The sequence below is a fragment of the Phaenicophaeus curvirostris genome, chromosome 25 (genome assembly GCF_032191515.1).
Source record: "Phaenicophaeus curvirostris isolate KB17595 chromosome 25, BPBGC_Pcur_1.0, whole genome shotgun sequence".
In the NCBI taxonomy this organism is placed as follows: domain Eukaryota; kingdom Metazoa; phylum Chordata; class Aves; order Cuculiformes; family Cuculidae; genus Phaenicophaeus; species Phaenicophaeus curvirostris.
The window spans coordinates 7,060,009-7,079,904 of record NC_091416.1 but is presented as its reverse complement, the minus strand read 5'-3'; the positions used below and the strand labels follow the sequence as shown (position 1 = coordinate 7,079,904).

Sequence of the window (19,896 nt, the reverse complement as noted above, 5' to 3'; positions counted from 1 at the left end):
CACACGGGCTGCACGCTGGCACAGCAAACAGCCGGGAGAAATGACGGAGAAGCTCCAACCAGGGGCTACTTCCAAAAACCAGAGCTGCTTTCCATGACTCGCCCTTTCTAACCTTTAAATCATCCTCCCAAAATCACTGGGCACACACAGGTTTGGCTTGGAAACCTGGAAAAACAAGCAGGGCAGAGCGGATGAGGGATTTTGCCTGGCAAAAGGATGGGGCTGGTACCCGAACCTGCGGTTCCTTCTGTCAGAGGGAGATTTTATCCCTGTTTTCTGCTTGAAAAAGGCACTTCAGCTGCAGTGGAGTGTCCAAGAAAAGCTGGAGACACATCCTGGGGCACAGAGCAGTGCTGAGAACAGGAGATGGACTCCTGGTCTCCTGGCAGTATCACTTAGAAGGGGTATTTTTCAAAGCACTGCTAGAAGCTGCCCGTGAAGGGTAACCTACAGGCACTGTGTGCAGAACAGCAGCCCTGAATCCCTTTAAAAAACCACCTGAGCGCTGAAAATCCTACCCAGGCTAAGTATCCTATTGGGACACTCTTTAACTATTCCTCCCTGGCACATTTCTGTGCCACCACACTGTGATCCACCCCCTTTGCAGCCTTGCAGCGAACCTGGCTCTGCAGCAGAGCTCTGTCCTGGTGCCTCGGTGGTGGGGGGACCTCATCCACACTATTTAGTTTTTCCTTTCCTCTCTCCAGCTCAGCCAGGCTGTTTTCTGCCCTCACCCAGTCCGCCCGAGGAGATGAGCTGAAGTTTAACTTCCCAGTGGGCTGCGACCCTTTCATCCTTTGGCGCCTGCTCCTTTCACCTTCCTTCCATCCCTTTTTCCCTCCTTTCCACCCATCCCACCCTTTTCTTCCCATGTGCTCAGCGGGACAATGCGCAGCCCCAGCCCCATGAGCCAACAGCAAAACTAATACCCTCCCTTACCTAAACCACCATCTGCTTCCACCCCCCTCAGCTGGAGCTCATTCCCCCTCCACCATCGCCTTTTTTTTTAAGCACACAGCAGTCTTGGGGCTGAATCGCCCCAAAACAACCAACCAGGATGAAGGTGCTGGGTAACCCCAGCTCAGGAGGAAGCAGAGGAGAGTCCAGCACCCCTGAGCATCACTTTGCCCCAGGGCTGAGCTCCTCATCCTCGCACAAGGCGGGTTTCGTGCCTGAATATTTCAGCTCGTAGCATGTGGAGCCTGGTCCTGCTGACCCGACCTATCAAGGCATCGCCTGGCGAGCATCCCTGACAGCCCCTGCCCACCTGGACCCTGCTGCTGTCTCACAGCGACTCCGTAACGAACACAGCTACCTACAACACAGACAGACAGACAAACACCACGATAAGAAGGTACTTTTGGTTCAAACATGTAATACTGCCTTTAAAAAGAAAACGCCCAGTGGCTCTCAGGGGCAAAAAGTCCCATTTTGGCAATCGGATCCGCACGGATCCAGCTGCAGGGTTGTATCAGGAACACCCAGTCCTCTAACTCACACTAAACTCATCAGCTTCAGCCTGCTCAGACCATCCCAGGCAGCGCTGGGAGCAACAGGATTAAACCCTCTGAGCACAAACCAGTTTCCCCCAGTCTTATGCTTAATGTTAATCACACCCTGACAGGGTTTGCGGGATCAGGCTTCCAACGAGCAGGAAAGAACCCATTTGCAAGGATAATTTCCTTTCTGAGTGTGTCCAAGCTGGTCAAGACATACAGCAAGACAGACAGAGCTGGTTGAAATAGGAAGGAAAAAACACTTCCCTTTGAGTTTTCAACTTTCTCCTGATTTTTTTCCCCATCAATCAACTTGGGTGTTTTCCATTTATCACATTCAAACACAGGAATTTCTCCTTTTTCCCCTCAAAAATTAAACCAACCCAATTTTCTCAAAGCACCAAAGTGTTCCTTGAGCAAAACAAAAGTGATTTGGAAAATGCAAAAAGGCGTTTTTCCCTGCGAATCTCGAAAGGTTTCGTGCACAAAACGCAGCCATCCAGAAAGGCCCCTTTTTTAACAACATAAAAAGCAGAAATTTCAACCAGCTTTATCAGCAAACGGTGAAGCGAAGCATGTGGGACTGGAAGCAAGACTTGCACCCCTGGCCAGCATCACTAGGAGCCAGTTGATTTTCCTTCACATACAAGTCGGAGATGCCGAGTCATAGCGCTTCGCTTCTCCAGCAGGGTCTACATAAACTCCTCTGTTGGGGTTTATTTTCCTTTTTCCTCACTGTATAAAACTCTCTGCTGGCGTAACAGAAACAAACACACACAATATTGCAATACTGAGACCATCTTAGAGCTTAAGACTATTTAAAAAAAAATACTGGCACAAAATTTAATAAAATAAAACTTTAACAAATTTAAAAAACCAAAAGTCATGATCCCTCCCTCTTGATCCCAAAAATTCTGCCTTTTGTAGAACAGGAGACAACCGACAGAAAGGAGACATAACAAGAACAACAAACAGTTCTTGCTTTTTTCCTATATTGCCCCGCCCAAAGCAGGAATATTCACCCACTTTGGCTTTCCCTCCCCCAAAAAAGGTTTAAATCCTCAAATCCTCAGGAATACCGCTATTTCCTGAACACGTTTGTGTGTGAACAACACAAAAACTGAAGGGATCCACTTAGTAAGAGTTTTTCTAAACATAAGGGATGGGGAAGGGTTTGGTTTTTAAGTGAGCTACATTTTTCTGGCTTTCTTAAAACTCAGAATTTCACTCCCAAAAAAGCCTGTCTTGGAGCTTTCAAAAAATAAAAAGGCCCATCCTTCTCCAAACCAAACTTTTTAGGCTTTGGCCAAAAGTTTGCCTCCTCCATCACCCTCTCTCCCAACATCCTCAAAGCATCAAATCTGAGTTGCTCTTGAAAACAAAAAAAAATAACGAACAATAAAAATAACAGCAAAAAATTAAAAAAGAACCAACAGCAAAAGTCCCATTGACTCTCCAAAACAATACGGGGTGATCCTCCACCCCGGCTGGATGTCTTCACTCATCAGCATCTGGCTTGACGTCCAGCATGGCGTGGAGCTCCTCGGGTGTGTAGCCCAGCAGGCTCTGCAGGTCACAAACGAAGCGGTAGACGTAGCGTTTCCCAGCCGTCTTGTGGATGATGTTCTTGTCGTAGTAGTAGCGCAAGCCACGGCTCAGCTTCTCGTAGTTCATCTTGGGTTTGTTTTTCCTCTTGCCCCATCGCCTGGCCACCTAGGAGAGGGGTGAGGAGAGTCAAGTGGGGGATGCGCATCGCAGAGAAGGGAAGGCAAAATCAGTCTGGCTTGGCTGGGCAGGCATCAGCAAGCAGCAGTGCCAGATATGAGGGATGGGAGAGGACTTTCTGTAACTTTAAGATGTACATGATGCGTCAGAAGCATTAAGGTTTGGGAAAAGCAAACTCCATGCAAGGGCAGAAAATTATGGAGGGCTCTACAGAATCACAGAACGGTTTGGGTTGGAAGGGACCTCAAAGCCCATCCAGTTCCACCCCCTGCCATGGGCAGGGACACCTCCCACTGGATCAGGGGCTCCAAGCCCCATCCAACCTGGCCTTGAACCCCTCCAGGGATGGGGCAGCCACCACTGCTCTGGGCAACCTGGGCCAGGGCCTCCCCACCCTCACAGCAATACATTTCTTCCTAACATCTCATCTCAATCTCCCCTCTTTCATCTCAAAACCCACTCCCCCTCATCCTATCCCTGCCCTCCTTGATGAAGAGCCCCTCCCCAGCTTTCCTGGAGCCCCTTTCAGCACTGGAAGCTGCTCTAAGGTCTCCCCATAGCCTTCTCTTCTCCAGGCTGAACAACCCCAACTCTCTCAGCCTGTCCTTGTATGGGAGGTGCTCCAGCCCTTGGATCGTCTCTATCGCCTCCACCGGACTAGCTCCAACAGCTCCATGTCCTTCCTGTGCTCAGGACTCCGTAACTGGACACAGGGCTCCAGATGGGGTTTCATAAAGTAGAGCAGAGGGGTAGAATCCCCTCCCTGGCCCTGCTGGTCCCACTGCTTTGGATGCAGCCCAGGACACAGTTTGGCTTTCTGGGCTGCGAGGGCACGTTGCTGGCTCATGTGGAGCTTCTCCGTCACCAGCACCCCAAGTCCTCTTCCTTAGAGCTGCTCTCAATCCATTCTCCATCCAGACAGTATTTGTGCTTGGGATTGCCCCAACCCAGGTGCAGGACCTTGCACTTGGCCTTGTTGAAGTAAGAGGATATATAACTCAGAAAAGGGAAAGGAAGTCCCATCTATTCCCCATAATCAGTGGGAATTCCCCACCTCTCACCTGTCCACATCCCATGTGAAGTGTTGGGCACTATTTCTCCATGGGGTTTTAGCAACTTCCCACCAACTCTGGGCAAAAATTACTACTTCCTGAGGCTGAGGGGAGACCTCATCGCTCTCTACAACTGCCTGAAAGGAGGTTGTGGTGAGGTGGGTGCTGGTCTCTTCTCCCAGGTGACAAGCGATAGGACGAGAGGCAATGGCCTCCAGGGGAGTTTTAGACTGGATGTCAGGAAAAATTTCTTTACCAACTGAGTGGTGAAGCCCTGGCAGAGGCTGCTTAGTGCAGTGGTGGAGTCTCCATCCCTGGAGGGGTTCAAAAAATGTACAAGTGTGGTGCTTCAGGACATGGACATGGTTAGTAGGCATGGTGGGTCTGGGCTGATGGTTGGACTGGATGAGTTCAGAGGTCTTTTCCAGCCTTAATGATTGTATAGGTTTTCATCTGGGCTGTAATGATTTGGTTTTCTTGACACATACCCAGGACCAGAATGTGACTGCCCAAATCCCAGCCTTGAAGGGACGTGGGGAGGGGTATCCACACCAATATTTCAGAGCACAGCTTAGTTTCAGGGCTGCCTACCTCATCTGGGTCAGAAAGCTTGAATTCCCAGCCATCACCCGTCCAGCTGATGAAGGACTGACAGGACTTGTCAGTGAGCAGTTCCAGCAGGAATTGCCACAGTTGGATGGGTCCACTACCTAGAAAGACAAAGGGAACAAGAGACATTAATGCCAGGAAAAGCACAGCACCTTCTATCCCGTGGAGATAGGAGTGGGAAACACATGTAAGCGATGCTCAAAACCTTCTGCTATCAAAGACCCCATCAGCAGCCAGAGGACAAGACATGGGCTGAGATAACAGCTTGAGAGTTAAATCCTGCAGGTAAAAGAGCTTCCTATTTGCAGTAAGAGCTGAATATTCATGCACTGGAATGCTTCACTTCGAGTTACATAAATAGGATTATTTTTCTGGCATCCAAACAGCGAGGAGTCATTGTCTTGGCACAAGAGCACCACCGAGTCCCCTGTGCCAAAAAAGCTCCTGGCCAGCGCATGAACTCCAGCAGACTCTCGCTTTCCGACCTTGACTCTTTGCTCCGTCGCTGTTTACCGAGATAAGGGGGGACCCAGGTATGAAAATTATTTGGCTACTCTCCAGGGCGTGTTGCTGCAGGAATGGGCTTTGCCGGCTCGCAGAGCTCAGCGTGAAGAAGGCAGGGGATGGCTGGCTCGGCAGGCAGAGGTCTCCAGCTCAGGACCAATGGGTCTCACTAGCTCAGGACTGGTGGATGTCTCCAGTTCAGGACAGGTGGGTCTCACCAGCTTGGTCCTGGTGGATCTCACCAGCCTAGGATTGGTGGATCTCACCAGCTTAGGACTCGTAGATCTCCCCATCATACTCTTAGCAAACCTCCCTGCAGCTGCTGGTGCTGCTAATCCAGCTGGAGAGGCACAAGGCATCACACAGCATCCCATGCCACATACTCTCAGCCTCTCCTTTCAACACCGCGGTCTCTGTCTTTTCCTTAGGTGCTAATTTTGGCCAACAGCAATTTGCCATGGGATCCTGAGCCCAACTCACCCAACCCGCAGTGCCCCTTGCACCCACTGAGTGCCTGCGGCTTTGCAGCCTCGTTTTGGTTGGGTTAATGCTGTACATGGAGGGATTTCAAAATACTTCTCTCTCCTTTGCACTTGCGTCCTAATCAAAGGTAGAGGAGAAGCCCGCAAGCCAAAACCGCTTTGATGAGCAACTTCCAAATGCAGCCGCACCCAAAATATTGCACTTAGCCCTGGGCAAAATGTTTTGTGAGAGATTTTGCCATGTTTTAAAGGCAGCTTAGACTAGATCCCTAATACTAAGAATGACAAATAAATAATAAACACAGCCAGAGGTTAGAGGAAATGATTTATCACCAAAAGAATTGCACAGGCTGGATGAGGACGTCAGGCTGGGGTGAACCCGCCTGCTGACAGCAATGAGCACACACTTCAAGCAGGGAAAAAAAGAGAAGCAGGGATGGAGAACAGCCGATTTCCACGAATGACAATGAACGCTGTCAGAGCTGTGGCTGCCGGACAAGCCACCATGGGAAGGGAGGGCTGCTCCCCCTTTTCCACAAGGTTTAAAATGACTCAAAAGCAGACAAGCTGCTGAGGAGGAGGAAATGAGAGAGCTGGCTCCGGGACAGGGGAATCGCTGTGCTATTCCAGCCTTCCCCAAATTGTTTCCCTCCTGTTATCCTGAAAGAACCGCTCCAGGGTTTTGCAGGCACCAGGTCCTCCACCAAGCCCCAGGGTTTATCACACAGCCAGGGGCAGGGTGAAGCAGAGGGCTGACAGCATCCTTCTGCTGGAACATGGGAAGGTGGGGGAAGGCTCCAGCCTATCATCCTCAGCAGGAGCTTGCCAAGACACTGACTCCGCGACCGCGCTCTCCGGTAGGGATGGAGTTGGGTTATCTGTGCCAGAATGGGGGAGGAAACGCAGATGACGCCTTTGCCTCTCATCCGAAAGGAAGAGCCAAAACCCTGGCCTGAAATGCCACTGCATCTCAAAGCTTAGACCTATTTATAGCAGCCAGCTTCACATACAGAGAAAATACCAAGCAAAAAGGTGATTACAGGTGCCTGAGGTCTTCCAGGAAACTTGGGACAGTTTCTCTTGGTCCAACCAACTTTCCACCAACTCCCTATATGCATAAGGAGAACAGCCCCAACCAGGTTAACAGAGAAACAGTCCTAGCAGACAAGACCAAAGGAAGACCAGGTTCATTACCTTGCTCTGATTCCCCTCCTGCCCAACTGATTTTTTCATTCCATCCACAAAATAAGACGTATGGAAAACCATCACCGGTGTGTCAGGTTTTCGGGGAAGCAACTGCCCTCAAAATAGCCCTGGGCCACCCTGGCTCTGTGGGGGCCTCTCAACAAGCGTTATTGGGCCTCTCAACAAGTGTTATTAACCCCGAGCCAAGCAGCCAGCACAGTTCACACTTGGTGCTCGTGGCGCGGCTGCCAGCTGGCACGGAGAGGTGTTGGAAAACCCAGCAATCTCTTGCCCTCTTCTCCAGCGAGCGAGACAGGGCTCCTGTCGCTGCCCTGGGTGCCGCTCTGCTGAGTACTTTGGGATTTCAAAGGAAGCGCTGTCATCCTTGGAACAGGGATTCCCAAGGTCTATTCCGAGGTGCCTGTGGGACGTGTGTAAAACCCCTAATTCCGCTGTGTTGGACAAGCAATTATGTCAAGAATGTGTTTACTGCAGGGCTCGCAGGCATGTCTCAGCTCCTACAAACACACGCCCTGCCAGAGCCCTGCAGATGTGCCGCTGCAGCTGGGGCACGGCTCCGAGATGTCAGTGAGGCGGGTGATGTGCGAGGTGGCAGGAACCAAACCCTGGCACATGCCTGAGCCTGCGTGCCCGAAAACAGCTCTGGGGAGAGCGCTGGGTAGGAAATGATCAGGGTGCCTCCTTCACCCTCCTGGCCAGGCTGCTTTTGCTGCAGCCCAGGACACGGTTGGCTTTCTGGGAGGTCCATGCATCACCTGGTGGACCAGGACAGCTGTAATCGGTGTTGGGGGGACTATCTTCAGAAATGAGCTTCTTCTGCCTGTTCTGCAGACCAGCAAGGAGCAGGGAGTTATTATTCCCAACACCTAAGAGGATTTCAAGGCAACCCTTGGCTCACACAGAGATGCCCATCCCCACAAATACGGCATCTCCAAAGCTATCAGGGCAAGCACGAAGCTGCTGGGCTTGTCTCCGCACCCCGAACTTCCACCCCCGCAGGAACTGGGAGCAACGCCCGTTTTCCATCCCTTCTGCTTCAACCCTTCCACTCGTCCCCAGACGGGGCTGGAAACCCCCACTGCAGCGCCTGGTCCAGATCCCTCCACGGGACAAGCACGCAGAGCCACACCGACCACCCCATGGCCAGCGCGTCCCCGAGACCAGCAACCACCGGGGTGCTCTTGATGCAGCCCCAAGCGTGGGGTAGAGGGACACAAGCCACCCTTTATGGCACCAGTCCTATCACACACAGCCAGGGGCTTCCCAAAGCATGTCCAGCCCTGGCTGGGGAGCGGGGGCAGCCCCTGCTCCCCAAAAGACAAGGCGAGGACTCAGAGGGTGGCGGGATGACCTCCCGCCCCGCCGCGACCTCTGGCACCGGCGGAGGCTGCTAAGAATAGCGCCCGCCGGAGGGGCTCGCCTGCCCCACAGGGCCACAATGGGGGCCCTGTCTGGCCTGGGTGGCTCTGAACGGGGTCCTTCAGCGGGGAGAGTCACACCACAGGAATTCTCCCACGTCAGGGGGAAAATATGCTTCTTAAGCCGGATGATGGCCAGCTGCTCCAGCGGGAACTGCTGGCTGAGTGATGCCTCCTCCACCAGCACCCACGAGTGTCCCCAGAGCAGCTTGGTGTCACCTCCATGCCATCTTCCCTTGGCCAGGAATGGAGGTGCCCCACCACCTTCCTGCCCGGGAGGGGTTTGAAACCAAAATATGCACGACAGCCACTTTCACTGGTGCAGTGATGGTGGTACCACCCAGCTGGGGCAGAGGGGCACGGCCCAAAACACGTCATCTCCACTCTCTCTTGAGACGGTTTCACACCCCAACCCCTCTCAACGGCCTCCGTTTTGTTTTCCTTCTTTCAAACAAGAAGAAGAAAAAAAAAACCCTACTGAAAAAAAGAAAATGGGCGCACCTATGCTTTTTGTTCTGTGGTTTGTGGTTCCAACCCAACAAAACAATTGGGCATAGCAACATCTCCAAAACAGCTTTTGTCTTAGAATCATAGAATCACCAGGTTGGAAAAGACCCACCAGATCGAGTCCAACCATTCCCATCAATCACTAAACCATGTCCCTCAGCACCTCACCCACCCATCCCTTAAACCCCTCCAGGGAAGGTGACTCAACCCCCTCCTGGGCAGCCTGTTCCAGTGCCCAGTGACCCTTTCCGTGAAAAACTTTTTCCTAACGTCCAGCCTAAACCTCCCCTGGCAGAGCTTGAGGCCATTCCCTCTTGTCTTGTCCCCTGTCACTTGGGGGTGGACATTTCTTACTCACATGTCTGTCCCCCCTGAGTCCCCTTGGATGACATTGGCGTGCTGAAGGTCCCCAAAGCTCCCCGCTTTGGGGTTGGGTGTGGCAAAGTCTGTCCCCACCACTCTCTTGTAAGACCAAGACAACCGTCTTCTCCCCAGCTCTTGCCCGGACTGGTGCAGGTGGTCACGCCTCCACGAACTGCACCGGTGGGAGGACAGAAGTGGGGCTCAGATGGAAGCATTTCCAAAGAGCAGGCATGAAGAAAGCAGGGAAGAACCCAGAGGCACCTTCCTTGGGGAGTTTTTGGCCATGTTTACGTGCAGAAGAGCAGCCAGATGAGCCACTCGACCAGCTCTGCCTTGCTGATGCATCTACTGTGCTGAAGAATGACTGCTCTCACTCCCGAGGCACCTGGCAAAGCACAAGGGGCTTGGTGAGCTTCACATACCCCCCTGAAGATGGTCCTGCAGGCCAAGAGCTGTCACGCAATGTTGCAGCTTGTTGCTCGAAGGAGGGACTAAGTCACCGTTGCTGCTTTGCCATCGTCTCCAGGCTGCTGAGAAGTGGCTGCTGGTGGCTGCAGCAGCTCTGGGGAGAGCTGAGCTGCCGTCACGGTTGGGCAGCCTTGCATGGGGCTGATTTCACTGTCATTTGCACATGTCTGGCAGGTGGGGCAGGAGCCACTGAAGCAGCCCCGAGCCCCACCCTTGACCTCCCCATCTCAGGGATGCAAAAAGAGCTGCTAAGGCCATGCAGGGTTTGCACCGGAGGCAGAAAGTGAACAGGTCCCACCTGAAGTCATCCTGCAAAGAGCAGGTACGACCCAGAATGAGCGAGCTAACAGCATCCCCTGCATCGCCCAGGGGACAGAGGTGCTGTTGTGCTGCTTCTGATTGCTGATGGCACCTCCAGATTCCCCGAGCCCCAGACACAAGTGGATGTCCATAGATGCTTCCCTAGAAGTTCAGGCAATAAGGCAGGAAGGATGCTGATGTTTCTATGAAAGCAACTGCACAGACTCTGGATGTTAAGGGCAGCCAGATCGCTGGACTGTGGCAGGAGAGGGACTGGGAAGGCAGCTCATGGTGGATTTTTGGATGCTGATGACCACAGCACATCTGGGAATCTCACTGGTGGAAGCTTCAGGCCAGCAGCACAGCCAGCAAAAAGAGGGGAAGCAGCACACAAGGTCTCTTGAAAGAGACCCACTTTCTTTGGCACTGACTTGACTTTCTTGCAAAACAGCAGCTGCCTGCTTTCACTTCTGTGTCACAGATAAGCATCACTCAGAGACAGCAGCTTGTCAAAGGCTTCAGGCTCTGCACTGCAGATGATTTGGACAGGGCAGACGGGTTTAGCAGGCAAATTTGAGCCCTATCGACACAGTACTATGAATGCTGATAGCGGGGGTCAGGGCTGGAGCTGGCTTTGGCAACATGGTTTGGTAGAGAGAAGAGGTCCTGGGTGCTCAGGCAAGATAGGATCTGCAGAGGTGGCTACTCCCTGCACTGCTTTCTTCTGTTTTCGAGAAGGGCAGCACGATAATGAAGATAGCATCGATCTGTTGCTAAGAGAGACACACAGGTCATGTGTGATACTAGCTGGGAAGGGGGCATTAACTCTTTAGGTGCTGAGAGGGTCTACAAAGGCACCAGCAACTTCCTAACCAGGTCCATGATGGTATGACAAATGCAAAATCAGCCTTGCAGATGAGGGATCAACGTCCAACATGTACTTGCTTCACCCTTCTTGCCCCTCTTTCCTCCTTTCGTCTCTCAAACACGAGGGGAATCACTCTGCTCTGTCTGTTCAGCTACGAGGAGCAGCAGCTTGGCACATCACAGCTCACACCAAGAGATGGAAAGCCCCGTCCTGCACAGACAGTGCTGAGGCCCCATGTGTCACAGAGCAAACAATCAACACAACTCAGCTATAAACCCACACAGGTGCTTTGGGACACTCGAGAGAAGCCCAAACCAGCTCAGCCCTGAGCGGCTCTTGCCAAGCGCAGGGGCAGAGGGAGGGTGGGAGCCTCTGCTGGACCTGCAGCACCAAGAGAGCAGCAGCACAAGTAGGACAGCACAGTGGAAAAACGAATATAGGGCAGAAAGGCTAAAGAGCAATGTGGTCAGACCCACACCACCTGCCCTCTGCATGGGCTGCACGCCTCTCTGCTGCAGACCAGCTGTGTTTGTTCACGCGATGTCAGGTCTCACGAAGGATGTGGGTGGCCCTGGCACCCACCGCAGGGGAGGGCTTGCAGGCTTCAGCCAGGGCACAGCAGCAGGCAGGGCTGCAGGTGGCACGGAGGCAAAACTGAGGTCGATGTAGCCCAGCTGGGCTCAGGCACAGAGGGATCTGTGCCCGCGTGCCAGCGTGCACCCAACACGAGCCACCCGCCCACACCAAACACCGCGCTGCTGCACGGAGGAGGGAGCTTAAACCGAGCTCAGCGATGCCAGCGTGAGGTTTAGCACATATGCCTGTAGAGAGGACGCACCTCAACACACTGCATGTCTAAATTTAATAGATGCGCTCTGTCTCCGTTTCCTAGGTCACGTCAAATAAAATACAACCTGACTTATGGTAAGACTGGAGCTGGCCAAGCTTCGAGAGAGTTGGCCCAAAACCCAAGGGTGTCCAGCTCCCTGCAGCTATGGAAACTGAAGTTCAACTCCTAAGCAGTTAAATTTCTCCTTCAAAAAAGATAAGAAAATTGCATCAACCTCTATCTGAGCAACCATGACCTAAATTAGGTCAAGATGTGGGGGCAGATAAGGCAGCTTTGAAAAGCTGCTTGCGAGCTGGGTGAAGAACACATCAAACGCAAATGGAGCTTCCGCCAAAATGCACCTTCTCACCAAAGCCTGCGCCTCCCAGGGCCGATACCATCAGAGATCTGCCGCGGCTGCGATAAAGCGCCGTGCCACCTCCCTGGGCAACCGGCAAAACAGGCCCTTGGTAACAAAACCTGAACAATATTGTCAAGTTCTTAAACTCAGCCCAGAGCACCAGAGATGGAAGGACCTGATGTCCCAGGCTTCACCCTTCCAGCTCTAGAAGGTGCATGGCATCGCACGTCTACTTGGGGCTGGTGATCGGTGTTGGCCATGGGCTCAAGGCATCATCTGAGGAAGAAAGGGACAGCAGGGGTCCCGCTGCTTTGGGACCTGAGCTGGTAATCCCCTGTTCTGCTCATGTGGAGGCTCCACCTCTTCACCAGAGCTGCAAACAGAGCCCAGACTTCAAGTTCCTCTGCTCTAGCTGCTAGACAGCACTTCCTCCACCACTGAAGTAAAAGTAATGCAAAGTAAAAAAGCAACCCGCGAGTTCTGCCTGAGTCCCCGTGCTCCTCACTCAGCGAGGTCCAGCACTTCTCCTTGGCCAGCCTGCATTTCTTTTTTTTTTTTATTTAAATACAAAGCAATTTTTCAGGACACAGTTCTCCTACGGTTTGCAACACAACATGTTCTCACTTGCTCTCGCTGTGACCTGCTTTCACAGCAACGTGGCTTCGCTTTGTACCCATGCTGGGCTCCCTTTGCACAGAAAACTTATGGTGCCAACAGGTCAGTAGGTTTTCAAAAGGGGCAGAGGACACCTTTGCAGTCACACGGCTGCAAAGTTCATTTGGCCAAAGATCTTACCCAACAGCAAACGCAGACTGTGGCAGTTCAAGTACTAAATTATTGCTTAGCAGCCTCCAACTCAAGGATTTCCAAGGACTGCTGGTTTTGGAAACCTCTGATTTTTCTCTCCCCATTTAAAGTTTCTCAAGTGAAGCAATGCAAAAGAAAATCAAGCGCTGCCACTTATTGATCCCACCAAAATGCCTGGGCCAAGGGATTATCTTCCCAGCTCAAAAAAGAGTTTGAAATGAGGCAAGGGAAAATGTGCAGCGCAAAGCGTTTGGAGCTGGGCTCTGGCATTGCATTACCCTGAGTCTCCCCTTCCTGGCAGCAAGAGCTTGGACACTTTTGGGGTGCGAACACTCCTTGGCAAAGCACAGGGTCCAACCGCCGGCTTTAGCTCCTCGCTTGCAGAGGGAGCTGGGAATGCTGCCTCTCTTTCCCATGAGCTACAGCAAACGTGGAGGGAAACATCCAGCTTGGAAAATAAAGCTCTTAGCGTTGCCAGTGCCTCTGTACCTCATTTTCCCCAGCTGATAAAATACAAGCAGTGCTCCTGCCCATGCACTGGGTACCCAACACACTTCCATGGGCCATAGCAAAAGGCATTATCAGGAGAGAACAACAATAAATTGAGCTCCCAGGTCTCTCTTCTTAGGAACATGAACTTCCCTGGCATGGCAGAGGACTGTGTCCTGGGACACGGTCCCTCCTACCGCTCATGCTTCTCCTCACCACATTCCCCACCTGAAAACCATTCAGGAATAGAAAAGGGCACTTTTCTTTTGTATACACTTGGTCGAAACAGGCTCATTCAGCAGGCAGGGCTGAGCTTTCTTTCTAACTAAAGCTATGGCAACAAACCACTTCCTTTTTTACACATAGCTCCTAAAATTATCTCTCCACCTCTCCTCCCCTCTGCCTCTCTCCCACCCTTACAAAAAACTAGATATCAGCCCTAAGATGAGCCGTGCGTGGGAGGAGATTTCAGGGACTGTCGCACCCCAGGATCTGCTCTGAATCTTTTGATGATCTTTATCTGTAGAAACAATTTCCACCACTTGGCTCCTCGGGGCCACAGCTGCTCTGGGCTGGGACAGGAGAGATCCGTACGGACGAGGGAAAGGGGAACTGGCAAGAGGCTCCCCTGCCAATTTTACTTCTAGCACAGGGAACAGATATGGCACAGAAGGACTGGAAAGGTTTATCTCAGTTTTAGCTGGAAGCCCCAACCCATCAGGTTTCTCTCCATGGAGATGCCAGATTGCTGGAGGGCTGTCATATTAAAAGGCAGAGTTTCCACGTCCTATCACCTTCTCATCTCTCCCAGTGCAGGGAGTGGAAAATGCCTGGGTCTGCTTTGGCACCACCCCATCCCTGCCTCTCACCAAAGTAAAGAGCAAAACCAAGCACTTCCTCCATACCAAAACGGGAGAAGATCATTTCACATCACACGCAGCAATGCTGGAAATGCAGCCACTCCTGCCCAAGGTGAGAAACCATAGGCAATGGGCCAGCACATTGTATGAAAGTGCTAGAGGGAGAAGCAGGGGCTTTCTGCTACCTTGTGTTCTCAGCAATCCACACCAGACATCAGTTCCTACCAGACCCAAGCAGGACGCATCCAGGTGCAAATGAAAACACAAGGCATCAAATCACAGAAACATAGAATGGTTGGGGCTGGAATGGACCTTAAGAGATCATCGAGTTCCAAGACACCTCCCACAAGATCTGCAAATGCCCTGCACTCAGCAGGTCCTACACCCTCCATGAGATGTGGAGTGCCCACACTTGCAGGACATGCAGCTATGCAGAGGTGCATGCTCTCAGGTACACCTGCGTCTGTGGGGCTGACCCTAGGGCACCCCAAAACCCTTCACTTACAGACAGTGAAACCAGCCACACCAAAACTGGGCAACCCAGAGAACCTGGAGGCTCCATCCTCCACCGATAGGGAGGCTGTCCCCAGGACATTGAGGAGAGGTGGTTTCCTGAGGAACATGACCCTACCTGTGTAGCCAGCAAGGGCAGCAGCAGGAATGACAGGCTTGTCCTTGTTCATATCGGCCCGATCTCGAACATAGTCTTTGAAGGTGCCCTTGGGCTTGTGGTTGGGCAGGGCGGCGGGGTAGTCCTCCGAGTCGAAGCTGTCGTAGGAAGGGACGCGCTGGAGGCTCTGGAAGGAGGACTGGCTGCTCCAGGACTGCGTCAGCCGGTCGCAGCTATCGTAGCTCTCTATGCTCTCGAAGGAGTCCTGGCCACCCAGTTTACCTGGCGAGAAGGAAGGGCACGTGAGCGGGGATGCTCTAGTTTGCCCAGAAGGATGATTTCTGGTCCACTGTGCAGGCAGGAGGCAACCAGGCAAATGGTGCTGTCCTGCTACAGCTCATCCTCAGTCAAACTCAAAATTACAGCCTGAAACTAGGATACTTTTGGTATATTCATAATTCAGAGCAGGGCTATCTGAGTCCTGGAGATGTTCAGGCAGCAGAGCAAGGCAGAGAGAACCAAGTGAAGAACCCAAAGTCCCAGCTCTCTTCCCATGACTGACACCTAGGGCTATCTGGGAACTGTTCTCGCTTCCAAAAAGGCAATGGAAGAGAAATAATCCACTTTAAACAGATATTCAAGGCTCAGTTCAGGTGTCAGGATCTCTTCCTCTTGCTGATGAAAGATATGGGTCTCCAAAAAGTGCAATAATACAAAAACTGCTTGAGCACATCGAAAGACATGGGACACCCAGCTTCTTTACTTTTGATGTTTCCTGCAAAACTATACAGCAGCCTTTTATTGCCATATGTTACAACCAGCTTCCACCCCCAAATCCCCAAACAGCAGCAGATTCAATGGAAAGCACAAGGCTGAGAGCTCAAACAGCTATTTTTCCAGTCCTGGTAAGGTGAGCACAGCTGGGTTGTATCAAGGCTACTCTCTAGGGTATCTTTAGTAAAGACCAGAACACGAGAGGCCAGATCCTCAGCAGTGCAACGCTGATTTACACCCACTAGAGACAGCATAAGTAACCCTTCTGTACTTAAAACAGAAAGCTAAAAAAGGATCCAAAGAACAAACTGAAATTGCTCTCTCTGATCTCCACTACCCTGCTGATTGCTCAACATCTTTACTGACAAACTAAGAGCGTAATAGGATCATTCGAGTTCACTAATTTCCCAAACCAGGCTAAAAACAGCTGCTGGGATTGTGCAAGAACTCCTGGAGAAATTTCCACTGGCAGAGTCACGCGTAGCTTGGGCCCAGATTGTAAATCACAGGGGAATGTGAATGTGGAAGGACGCTGGCACGGTCCCCCAAGAATTTGTTGTGTTGGAGTTTGACAAGCACTTGCTGCGGAAAGACTCGACTACAATGGGCTCTACCCTAACTGCTGGCTCAGAGTGGGTTGAATTTTGGATTCATTGGCTTGATTCTGCTGGTAACATCCCTGCTTCGAACTCATTTCAGTATTTTCTTTTAGTTTTTGGAGAATTCCACAGCATATTCCTGAATCCTGCAAGGGGAATACCAATCCCGCTTTGTGCACAATCATTAACTGGCAGAACCACCTCCCTGCGAAGTCCTGCAGCACAAACTTGCTTAAAACAGGAATTAAAAACATATCAGATGAACAGCTCAGTGTCAGAGATGTGGCTTGGGTCATTTCATTGAAAATCCACCTCAACTTGACCTAAATGTGAGCCACCCCTTGCACCTACTCTGGAGAAGCTTGTTAATGTCTGGCAGCTACGCTGTGCACCTAGGCGCCCTCACTGATAAAGCAAAATGAAATAACACCCATGGGACCACAAAATTAACTCCTAAAGCCCCCACAAAGAAAGGGAAAAGGTGAGTTTTGAAGGTCTGGGAAATGTTCATCCTGAATTTCCCACTGCTGAAGCACTTGACTGCGCCGCAGACCAACCTTTTAATGCAGCGGAAGGGGAAGATCTACATAAACATAAATTAGCTGGTCTCTGCTTTATATTAAGGCTTCTTTATACCGCTCTGGGAGGATTTATGCCACCAAAAGGCGCTTCTACGTGGCTGAAATGTAGCGTTAGTGTAAGCACGGCTGCATTTCTTCAATCACAATCAAGTGTTTGCTAACACCAGGGGCCCTTGGTCCCCAGCACTGAGTTAAGGGCTCTTTCCTCCCTCCTCTGGAGGCTTTCTAAGCTTTACCAGTGCAAACAGGCTCAAGGTGTAATTGCAAAAGCAAGCCCAAATCATTGCATTTCAATAAGGCTTATTATGAAATCACCTATGGTAAAAGAAAAGGTCAAGAAAAGGGAAAGACTCTGAAAAGACAGCCAGAAAAACGACACCAGGAAGAAAGGCTTAGCCAAAACTCTAACACTGCTGCCCTTTTGCCTCACCGAATCATCCAATTCAGAAGCAGAGGTGATAATACAAACAATAACTTTTCTGTCATTACCTCTCCCAGCTTGGAAAGAGAAATTAAAAATGAGCTCCACTGAGCGCTGCGTACGCAACACAGACCTGCACAGGGGCTGCGGCTTTCAGAGGGAACCAGCACATCTTCATCGCTGGATGAATGGGTTTAAACGTTCAACATCAAAGCCGGCTCACAGTACCATGTTAATATAATGAATTTTAGGCACAGGGACATCTGGATTCTATTCAGGGAGTGATCACAGACAGGTCAGATCTCTTCCCCATGCCTCAGGTTCCCTACCTGGAATCAGGAGATAATGGCACCCCTTTAAAAGGGACTTTGAGCTTTATGGATTAAATCTTTGCTCTGAATATACACCGTGAGCCAGATCCTCAGCCTTGTGTTAAGCGATGTAATTACAAAGTAGTCGGACATCTGGGCCCCATGTGTTCAGAATTTAATAATATTAATTGAAAAGGCATTTGGGCTCAGATCCTCCATAGTGTTTAGGTGTTTAAATCCCATCATCTCAAGCAGGAATCATGTATCTATAACTCTGGTGATATAGAGTGGTAGCACGAGGATTTGGGGGGTTCTTGGGCTCTGCTGCTGACTCAACCCATGACAGATGCATCTCCAACAAAGCCCTGGGTCTGGGTTCATCAGAACAGATTATCAGTTCAGGCAAACAGACATCAAAATCAGTGAAGATAATGGATAAAGACTTTGGATCATCAAGTGTGAAACCCTTACAGCACTGGACGGTAATTCCTGATGAGAATTTGTGAAGGATGTGTGGGGTTTTGGCTGGTCTCCTAGGAAAATTAGATTTATACGACCACATAGCAACCTGTCCTCCCCAATAACTTTAAAGCTGATTTCAACTTCACTCAAGCTCAAAATCAAAGTACAGAGCCAGAAATGCTACATTTTGGCAGGTATTGTAAAGACAGGCAGCAGAGTAGAGAAAAGAAAGACCTTTTTCATGTCCTCCCCAGACAGAAAGGCAGGGACAGCTCTGAGAGTCCAGCCTCCTAAGACATATGGCTTTGTTACTGTCCTTGCATGATGCCCTTATGGCCTTGGTCTCCCACAAAGTACATCTCCCACAGAGCTCTGGGAGATGCTTATGTTCATAGAATCATGGAATGGTTTGGGTTGGAAGGGACCCCAAAGCCCATCCAGCCTCCAGCCCCAGCCCTGCCATGGGCAGGGACACCTTCCACTGGATCAGGGGCTCCAAGCCCCATCCAACCTGGCCTTGAACACCTCCAGGGATGGGGCAGCCACGACTGCTCTGGGCAGCCTCGTCCAGGGCCTCCCCACCCTCACAGCAAAACATTTCTTCCTAATATGTCATCTAAATCACCTTTCTTTCAGCTTAGAACCATTACCCCTCACCCTATCGCCTATGTCGATACAGGTAGAGGTGGCAAAAGCCCAATCAAACCCTGGGAGATCCCCAACTTTACCTCGACTGGCACGTCCCATGCACATGTTATCTGGCGTTACTACTTCTTGCTTGATCGTGAAGTAGTCTGTCTGCAGGGAGTCCGTCTGCACCGGGTCACGTAGGATGACCGAGGGGTAGTCATTCTCGTACTTGAGGGACAGGAGCTCTTCCGAGCTGATGGGATGGAGGGTCTGGTAGGATTCTGTGATGAAGCTGGGCTCAGAGAACTCAGAGGGAGGCACGCACTGCGCATGCTCAATGCCATAACCTGCCAGCAGAACAGGAGCGTCAGAAAGCAACCCAGACACCAACAGCACAAAGAAACCAGTGTGGGGCCCACTTGCCCTCCCGTCTCCCACAGCTCGATGAAATTTGGGGCCTGAAGTGCAAGAAGAGATTGCCTTTGGATATAAAATACCTGGCACAATTGGGCAGTAATTTTGAGTAAGGTTTCTAAAAGCTACACAGGGTCTTATAATTGTAGCAGTTTAAAGAAATAGGATAGATGTCACTAGTGTGCATTATGCCAAGCTCCTCTCAAGCAAGCTGCTAGTGGGAACGTGCTGGGTATTACAAAGAGTGTAGGAAGTTTCATTGATGAAGTAATAATAAGGCACTTCCACGGTCACCTTTCCTCACTGACCAGAGCCTGGAATCCAAACTCAGGGGAACGGGGTTCTTTTGCTGGTTCATCAGAGATTTCAAATGCCCATAGAGAACATCTCCAGACCAATGGCGATGGGAAACGCAAGAGTCCAGACTGTTGACTCATCCCTTTCCTTGCTAGGTTCCTACCTAGTGATCCAGAATTAAGCCTTCTGCCCCCATTTCCTCCTTTTTTTAATAAGTTTTTTTTAAATTCCCAATATTCTGCAGTGTTGCGGTCATTTTTCAGGTCTGCTGAGCTACAGTTCCAAACAAACAGTGCTTACAAAGTCCAATTACAGCATCTCAAGTGAGATACAGGCACCTGTGAGATACAGGTGAGATACTAAAAATACAGGTGACTTCTCAATACACCCAAAACACTGGGAAAAACAAAAATCACACCCTTTGGATGCTCTGCCACGACAGAGCAACAACGG

The 19,896-nt window shown here is 50.9% G+C and overlaps 1 protein-coding gene across 3 annotated transcripts in view; it reads right to left on the bottom strand.

Moving 5' to 3' along the window:
- Nucleotides 1–1,948: 1,948 nt before the first annotated feature.
- The window catches only part of ETS1 (ETS proto-oncogene 1, transcription factor), an 83,924-nt gene continuing 65,976 nt past the window's right edge, over nucleotides 1,949–19,896 (bottom strand). For all 3 annotated transcript variants that reach the window (XM_069876518.1, XM_069876519.1, XM_069876520.1), the window contains 4 exons: nucleotides 18,831–19,079; nucleotides 14,976–15,236; nucleotides 4,865–4,983; nucleotides 1,949–3,209 (listed from right to left, as the gene is read on the bottom strand). In XM_069876518.1, coding sequence (XP_069732619.1) covers nucleotides 2,994–3,209; nucleotides 4,865–4,983; nucleotides 14,976–15,236; nucleotides 18,831–19,079 — 845 coding nt within the window. In that variant the 3' untranslated portion in view covers nucleotides 1,949–2,993. The remainder of the gene's footprint in view (nucleotides 3,210–4,864; nucleotides 4,984–14,975; nucleotides 15,237–18,830; nucleotides 19,080–19,896) is intronic.